At 37.8% G+C, this 9525-nt stretch overlaps 1 protein-coding gene across 1 annotated transcript; it reads left to right on the top strand.

Moving 5' to 3' along the window:
• The first annotated feature begins 3609 nt into the window (after positions 1–3609).
• Positions 3610–6714, top strand: LOC129293608 (lysine-specific histone demethylase 1 homolog 1). Its single transcript, XM_054931661.1, is given in 2 exon segments — positions 3610–4242; positions 4245–6714. Coding segments are annotated over 2 exon segments (2460 nt in total). The 5' UTR covers positions 3610–4082; the 3' UTR covers positions 6545–6714.
• The last annotated feature ends 2811 nt before the right edge of the window (positions 6715–9525 follow it).

The raw sequence follows: 9525 nt of genomic DNA, 5'->3' as shown, positions 1-9525 counted from the left end.
AAGGCCTAGTTAGAAGTAGGGCTAAGTAGACAACCGTAGCAGATCAAACCCACCTAGATCCAGTCAAAACGAGTAGGCTAGGACCTGCCCGTTAAAGAAAAAACATGGGTGAGTTGAATTTATAGGCCAACCCATGTTTATTGTAAATAGATAGGACAAGCAATGGGTTACACCTTGAGCTACCCATCCTATCCCATTTCAAGTAAACATAAAAAAAAATTAACGCAATACTGCATTGCATTTACTGAACCTTAGTCAAAGAAAAGAAACTTGCTTACTTAAAGAAAAACCCTCACTAGTTGGTTTCTCACTCAGTCATTGGTCACTCTTCCTCTTCTCATTAAACCTTCTGCCACTCTGCGCTCTACTCACGATCTCATCTCCCAGGCAAATCCAGTCCTACTCAATCTCATAGTGCTTCATTGGGACACATGCGATCTCGTCTCCCAAGCAGACACAAACCCATGTAACCTTATCTCCCGTGTAAACCCAGTCTTTTAATGCTCTATCATGCTTACAAGTTGCTCACTTTACCTCATCTCATATCAACCATCTTCAGCTTAGCTCGACCATCCAATCTCTACTCCACTCAACTCTCACTCCACCTCTTCTCTAGTCATAGTGTAATCCATCATCTAGAACTTGCATTGCGTCACTTCTTCAACCTCTTGAACTATTGAACGCTCAACCTTTCTTCAACTCATGATGACTTCTCGATCTCTAATCAAATGGCTATGTTCTTAATTCATTTTTTATGCATAAAAGAAGAGGAAATAGATCATGTACAAGCTAATTGGATTTGTCACCTTGAGGATGTGGGGTTATTATTTAGGTTTAACTAGTTTTCAATAAAACTTGATACCTTAGTGAAAAAAATTAAGAGATGGAATTTGGCTGGCCTTTATTTGTTTACAAGTGCATCATAAAGTTATATACAACCTTTAGTTAGAAATCTATTTGTATAGTTTTGATAAATGAAAAGAATAAAAAGTTTTTATAATCATGAATCTGATAACTTTAAATGACTTATGAAAAAGAGTTATCTCACTTACTGTACTTTGATATGTTATTCATTAATGTTTTAAGAGGATTTCTTCTCTCCAAACTTGAAAATCTTATCTGAAGAAGCTATCCTAATTTAAGGGGCATACTCAGTTTATAACCTTGTCTTCCTTTCACTTGTTCTAAAGTTATAACTTCAAGGCAGTAGAGGTCTCTATTTGTACAAGAAATTTATTAATTGGGCTAAAAAATGTTATCTTTCTTTTTAATAAAAAGGGGGCTATTGCACAAGAAGGCCAGGCCAACTCACCCAAACCCATACATGGCCTACAAAACGAGTTGAAATGGGCTATGTACGGGTATGGGTTGGCCTAGCTTGTTTTGCGCAAAACAGGACGAGATGCAGACAGCTTTTCAAGCTAGCCTGTCCTACCCATTACTCACCCTAATTTGAAAACTTAGTTAAATTATAACATTTTAATTTATTTATTTATTTATTTTTATGATATTATATCAATACTTTTTTAAAAAATTAAATCTTAATAGTTGAAAATACAAAGTATAAAAAGGTATGAATGAAAGGAGAATAAGGAGGGAAGAGGAGAGAATTCACTCCCACTCAAACTTCATTTCATTCTAAAAAGATTGAAAATAATTTAAAATAAAAAGATTAAGTTAACCCCTACCTTTAATTGTTAATTAAAGACAAACAAAGTATTTTTGTTGATCCTTCATGTAGAAGAGTTACTTTCCATTCATATTGTGATGGGAAAATTTTGCTGCACGTCTTTCTAATATGAATAAAGTGATAAAATTTATTAGAGGACTACCAAATATGGGTGTTGGTTTTCTTGATTCTCTTTCCATTTCTACCAAATAATATCTAAATCTTCAAGAATTCACCATTAAAATCATATTTTCTAGTAACACTAACATATTAAAAAGGTAAAACAATGCATATATTGGCTAACTTAATTTTGGCATCATGGCATGACCATTTGTGAATGTATTAATATATAATTTAATATCTAACGAAAGTCACAAATAATATAGATTATTTTTCAACTTTATATAATTAGCCAATTTCTGTGGGGTAGATCTAAAACTGCTGCATTGGCTTATGCAAGGGATAAAATAGGGAAGAAGGTTAGAAGTTGGAAGAGAAGAACACTTCTTTTTCTGGAAGAGAAGTTATGATAAAGGCTGTGGTAAATGCGATCCACTGGAAATCTAGAGTATTTCTCAATAAACCCAAGAATGAAGGACGGTTGGGATTCAAAAGATTTTATGGGTTTTAATGTATCTTTGTTGGCGAAGACGGCATTGTGGATTTTACAATAGCCAGAAAGTTTATGGGTCCGGGTGCTCAAGAGTATATACTTCCCACACTGTTCTTTTCTAAATGCAGTTAAAGGTTCTAAAGCATCATAGGTTTGAAATAGCATCATGGCCGGTAGAGAACTTATGGAAAAGGACCTTTGCTGGCAAGTTGTCAATGGAAGCTACATACAAGTCTTTGAAGGAACCCTGGGTGCCTGGAGCCCCAAATTTTAAACTACCAAAACTGCCTGGAATTGAGATAAATGAAGAATTAGTAGCAGCCTCTTTTATTTTTGATGGTTGATGGGACTTGAGATTAATTCAGCACCATACTAATGCGATTACTTTGAAACTGATTGAAAATATACACGTCAACTTCTCGCAACCCTGATAAGCTTATATGGGCGGGTGCTAAATCAGGGGATTATGTGGTCAATAATGGTTATAGATTGGAATGGAAGCGAGCTATCCCATCGACCTCGAAGGTGCAGAATTTTAAGGTGTGGAAAGCAATGTGGAAGCTGGATGTCACACCAAAGATTAGAATGTTTGCATGGTGACTTTTGAATTCAGCTTTGGCTACTAATGTTGCGATTTTTAAGAAGTACTATCGACAGAATCCGCTATGTGGTATCTACGGTAAAGCCCCTGAAACTCTTGAACATCTCTTTTTTTTTGTAATTAGGTGAAGCATGCTTGGTTTGGTAGTCATTTGCGTCGACACATGGATTCTTTATCTGTCACTGATATTATGTGGTGATTCTGCCATTAATAACTATGATAAAGCATATGTTATTTGGTCATGTTGGAATATTTGGAAATTTAGATGTAAGATGGTATTTGAGGATGACCCCCAGATCCTGGTGAGCTTATCACACTTTCTAATGCAGGCCTTCCGAGATACTGGAATACTAGAGGCCTTTTGATGGAAGAGGAGGTTAGTCCGAAAGTTACAAATGATGTTTTATGGACAAAGCCCCCTATTGGCTGTATAAAAATTAGTACTGATGGGGCATATGGACATTCGAATCAGCAAGCTGGTATTGGAGTCGTGGTTCGGATGCCGATGGGCATTTGCTAGCTGGTTGGCATGATAGAGCAAGGGCTGATTTTGGCTTTCTAGCTGAGATTTATGCAGCAAAAAAGCAATTGAGATTGCTTCTAGCTGGCAAAACGTGGGTATCATTATTGAGACCGACAGCTCTGAGTTAATCAAGCTATGTACTAGCAGATCCTTGAAATCTGTGCTTGGCAATATCACACTCTAGCAAGAGATGTATTGGATATGATTGAGGCACTAAGAACACTATTTTTCTCTCACTGCTAGGAGTGGGAACTATGCTGCCGACTGTTTTGCAAGTCTGGCTTTAAAACTTAAAAAGAGTTGGAACCTTATGGGTTGGATGGATATCCCACCACCACCTCCTCTTGCTCTTCTTATCTCCAAGAACTCGAGAGTGTCACCTTTCTGTTGATGACCAGGTCGTGAAGACGCGAAGGAGGCTGAACGTGAAGGCATAGGCTAATTAGTTTTATTTTTATCTGTTGTTCTTATTAGTACATTAAAATTTACTATTTTTATTTAATTGGACATGTTAAACATATAAGAGTGAGTTAGTACTTCCCCTTTTTTTTTTGTGTTTTATTTTATTTTTGCGTTTGAGTTTGAGTGAGATAATCGAGAAGTTGAGAACAGAACGTACTTAAAACAGAAACAGAGTGAAGATCATGGGATTCAATTTTCAAGGACACAAGCCACTATGGATTCGACGGCGGACCCTCCGCAAGAACAACATGATAACCCAAACGCTTCCGATGACTCTTCGCCGGAAAACGACATCGTTCTGTCCCCTGTCCCCTCTGGAACCCCACTTCTCGATCTCCAAAATTCACCTGAAGAAGACCAATCTTTGCCCAAAGAAACACATCAGAGGCTCTCGACGACTCCTCTGATCCCATTCCTGAAAACCCCATTGACGAACCGCTCCAAAATAGCAACCGAAGCGATCCATCCCCGGTGGAGCCCGGACCCCCAGCCAGGAAGCGTAGGCGGCGGAAGAAGTTCTTCACTGAATTCATCGGAAACACGTCAGTCTCTAGGAACCGGCGATCTGAAGTTGCGAAAGACTGCGACGTCGAAGCACTAATCGCAATCTCCGTGGGCTTTCCGGTGGACTCGCTCACTGAGGAAGAAATCGAAGCCAATGTGGTCTCCACTATTGGTGGGTCGGAGCAAGCGAACTACATCGTGGTCCGGAACCACATTCTGGCTCGATGGAGAACTAATGTGTCGGTTTGGTTAACCCATGATCACGCCCTCCAGTCCATTCGGTCAGAGCACAAAGGGCTAGTTGCCTCGGCTTATCGCTTTCTCCTGGAGCATGGTTACATCAACTTTGGCCTCGCTCCAGCCATTAAAGAAGCGAAGTTGAGGTCTTTTGATGGGGTGGAGAAGGGTAATGTGATAATCGTTGGTGCAGGGCTTGCAGGGCTGGTTGCTGCGAGGCAATTGGTGTTCATGGGATTCAAGGTTGTGATCTTGGAAGGTAGGACCCGCCCAGGTGGACGTGTGAAGACGAAGAAGATGAAAGGTGATGGTGTTGAAGCTGCAGCAGACCTTGGTGGAAGTGTTCTCACAGGTATAAATGGTAACCCGCTAGGTGTTCTCGCAAGGCAATTGGGGTTGCCTCTCCACAAGGTCAGAGATATATGTCCTCTGTATTTACCTGATGGGAAAGCTGTGGATTCTGAGATTGATTCTGGTATAGAGGTTTCGTTTAATAAGTTGTTAGAAAGAGTTTGTAAGCTTAGGCAGGCGATGATTGAGGAAGTTAAATCAGTGGATGTTTCATTAGGGACTGCACTTGAAGCTTTTCGGCGTGCTTACAAGGTTGCTGAGGACCCGCAAGAGCGAATGCTCTTAAATTGGCATCTTGCAAATTTGGAATATGCAAATGCTACTTTAATGTCTAATTTGTCAATGGCTTATTGGGACCAGGATGATCCATTTGAAATGGGTGGTGATCATTGTTTTATTCCTGGGGGCAATGAAAGATTTGTCCGTGCCCTTGCTGAGGACCTTCCCATTTTCTATGGAAGAACGGTGGAGTGTATCAAATACGGAAGTGATGGGGTATTGGTATATGCTGATGGACAGGAGTTCTATGGAGACATGGCCCTTTGTACTGTGCCATTAGGGGTTCTTAAAAAGGGATCGATAGAGTTTGTCCCCGAACTTCCTCAAAGAAAGAAAGATGCAATTCATAGATTGGGGTTTGGGCTGCTGAATAAGGTCGCAATGCTGTTCCCATATAATTTCTGGGGTGGAAACATTGATACATTTGGTCATTTAACTGAAGACTTGAGTATGAGAGGTGAGTTTTTTCTGTTTTATAGTTACTCTTCAGTGTCTGGAGGCCCACTTCTTGTTGCTCTGGTTGCTGGGGATGCTGCAATTAGGTTTGAAATGATGTCACCAGTGGAGTCTGTGAGAAGGGTAATGGACATTCTAAGGGGTATTTTTCATCCAAAGGGAATTGCCGTTCCTGATCCTGTTCAGGCTGTCTGTACTCGGTGGGGAAAAGATCATTTCACATATGGATCATACTCCTATGTTGCTGTCGGGTCTTCCGGTGATGATTATGATTTCCTTTCAGAGAGCGTTGGAGATGGCAGAGTGTTTTTCGCTGGAGAGGCTACTAGCAAACAGTATCCTGCAACGATGCATGGTGCATTTCTTAGTGGAATGAGAGAGGCTGCAAACATTTTGAGAGTGGCCAAGAGAAGGTTCTCAGTTTCAGTTGACAAAAATAAAACTATTGTGGAGGGGAATGATGATTTGAAAAAGTTGTTTGAGAAACCTGACTTGACATTTGGGAGTTTCTCCGCTTTGTTTGACCCAAAGATAAATGGTCTTGATTCTAGTTCATTACTAAGGGTAAAATTTGGAGGATCGCCTATGGAATCTAGCTGCATTTGTCTTTACGCCTTGGTTTCAAAGAAACAGGTTGTTGAATTAAGTGAGATCAAGGGAGATGATAACAGGATATCAATGTTAAACGACTTAGGGGTGAGTTTGGTTGGGAAGAAAGGTTTGAGTAGTGCTGCAGAATCTCTTATCAATAACATTAAATTGGCTAGATCCAACCTTAGTGATGCAGAGAATTCTATGCACAGGAAGGAAAGTTTTCTTAATGCCTTGGACAATAAAGCCTCTTGTTAATTATATCCAGTTTTTCTTTTTTCATGAGAATTAATGAATTCTTACCATTTCTTTCCCTCAATTACCGTTTTCTTTCTAGATGATTAACATAGTTTACTTTGTTTCGTCACTTGTGAACTGCCTTCTTTATGATTATTTAAATATGAAGCAGAAATCATCCTTTGCTGAAATGGTCATCAAAATTTTTTGAGATTTAGTGTTATATTCATTTGCAATGAATTCTGTATTGAAGTGTGTGCGCGCGCGTGCTCATGTTTCATGAAAACTGTCGTTAGTTGTGTAATCAATTTACTGAGGTTGAGGATTTTGCATCTAGTCACAAATGAACATCAAAATGACTACTTTAGTGAATTCAAATTGGCTGTTCTTGAATAAAGCGTATAGAGGATGAATTTGGGCCTTCAGATCAGGCATGCAAATGAGATGAAGACATGTTGCCCTAGCCATTAGTCAAAGGAAGATGCTATGGAGACCTGATGGGGCAATGCATTGTTTGGGGAAGACCAGGAGCTGAGTTCAGTGAAGCTTTTTGGTTCTGTTGAATCTAATCCATATCTCACCAAAGTGAATCGAAATGCCATCAGTTTGGCTTCACTTGATCCAAAGATGGTGGAGCTCGTAACTAATAGATCTCCCAACACTAGCGCACCACATTGCTTCCTCCAGCTGTAGCTCAGGTATACCTCTGACTCCCTCTTATTTTAGCATCCGAATGTTGTGAGAGGAAAGGAAAACAGAGCCATGATTTTTCCCCCCTGAAGAATAGAGGGCTATGACATAGCCACATAGGAGAAAAGGCAAGCAAAGAAACTTGCTTTGCTGATCCAAAGCAACCAACCTTCTACAAGGAGGAGGAGTATCGACAAAAGTACAATACAACAATCAACAACCTTATTCTATTTGGTGGAGTTGACTATGTGGACTGCATAATGTTGCTTTATCAACAATTAAGTCTTTGGAAATATTGTTGAGTAAAAGATTTCATTCAACAACTTTAATAAAATTCTTTGAAGTATCATGGGCATTCTTGGCCAACCAATTAGCCCATTTATTAACTTCATGTTAAACATGATTGAGCTTGATATTCCAATCCAGTGGCATGAGTCTCCTAATGTCATTTGTTAAATTCTCAAGTGGGAAACCAGCGTGTTCTGAGTATCAAATTTTGCTGTTGCTTGCTGCTGAGTCATTTGCGATTACGATGTTTCGGAGACTTTCACTGCAACAAATCTCCATCCCTCAAGATATCCCGAAGTTCTGCTTCAATGCAGCTTTCGATGCCGCAAGGCTCGTGCCCAGCTTTCTCGTGAATCCCTTGATACAGTTAACATGGAAGTCCTGAATCAAACCGCCAGTCTCTAATAATAAGCATTCTGTCCACAAAAAAGTCTTCCAAAGCACAAGCACCAACAGATGAGAGGATATTCTCATATTCAAGCCAAGTTTGCGGCGGAAACATGGGGCTTATTTAAAAACTTATTTTGAAAACAATTTTCTGTTTTTCAAGAGAATAAAAAAATTTATTTGGTAATGTATTTTTAATAAGTATCTTGAAGAATAAAAAAATAAAATATTGTTTTGAAGAACAGAAAAATAAAAATAACTTTTAGGGATTTTAGGATTATTGTGCTGGAGATTAAGAGAGAATAAAAAAAGCACCAATTTTCATTATTTGTTTGTTCTTAGAACATGGTCTGCAAAACATCAGTTCTCAGAATATTAAAAATAAAAACAGTTTAAAATAGCTCCATAATCTTTTCAGCAAAAGCACTTTGATCTATCAAGAATAGGAAGGCTTTTGTAAGCAAAATTGATAAAAAATTTCCATCATTTACCAATCTCCAACAAATGTCATGGAAGGCTTAGCAAGATTAATGTCCAATCACATTTACTAGGATTAGCAAAGTAGTTATACAAGCTTAAATAGGATGCAGTAATATTGGTGGTAGAGTTTTTACCAAAAAAAATCTGGCTTAATTCAATTGAGTCAAGCTCAAGATATCAGGTGTTTAATTAAAAAAGAAGAAGAATTTTTTTAATTTGCCGCTATGCATGGCAAAGCGAGATTGAAAGGGATTATTTATCAACCATTATACCATTTCCCTCTCTCCAATACAAGTATCCCAAACTTCAACAATAAAACGGTGGTGCAAGCTTAAGCAGGATGAACGGTAAACATAAAAGCAAATTACTATTTTCATTTAATTGAAAGTGAGTGGCTAAAATAATATAGGAAATTACTACTTTTATTTCTCAAGACTTGTGAAACTGTGTTGGGAAATGAAACCTACACTATTACTTGCTACTTTGTAATTGTCATTTATCTTCATAATTCAACACTTATGAAATAAAATTGAAAAATGGAAGTAATCTTTGCCTACATTATTTTAGTAACTCGTTTAATAAAAGTAATTATTTACTACTCTAAAGTTGTAATTTACTTTTGAGATTCAATACTTATCAAATGAAATTAAAAAATGAATGTAGTTATTCTATACACAATTTTAGTTACTTGTCTAATAAAATTTGTCATTTGTTACTTTGAAGTTGTCATTTAACTTTGAGGCACTATGATCATTTTGTGAAATATATATATATATATAATGCCATCTGAGTATCTAAGGACTTCAAAATAATTACACTATTTTGTGGTCCTCTTCTATCATATACATATTTGGATGGAATTTATTTGTTATTCTCCTTGTTCAAAACATACCCATTAATTTTTTTCCCCTTTTTAACTCTACTCATTACTCAGCAAAATTACTTTTTTCCCCTTTTGGTAAGAAACACTTCTTATTTACAATAAAAATTGTCAAATTTTTTTTAAAGTCATTGAATCTCAACTAAATTAGGTCAAGCAAAATCCAACCACTTTGACATATAACTCTCCTAGAGACAAATGTTTCATTCACAAGATTTATAACTGGCCCGTTCATTATAATTTTCTCTAGTTGATTCAAATCCCTGGTTTTCCCCCT

This window comes from Prosopis cineraria, unplaced genomic scaffold, assembly GCF_029017545.1.
Source record: "Prosopis cineraria cultivar Desert tree isolate PC_DT_omini unplaced genomic scaffold, ASM2901754v1 PC14, whole genome shotgun sequence".
Lineage (NCBI taxonomy): Eukaryota > Viridiplantae > Streptophyta > Magnoliopsida > Fabales > Fabaceae > Prosopis > Prosopis cineraria.
This window is presented reverse-complemented; position numbering and strand designations above follow the sequence as displayed.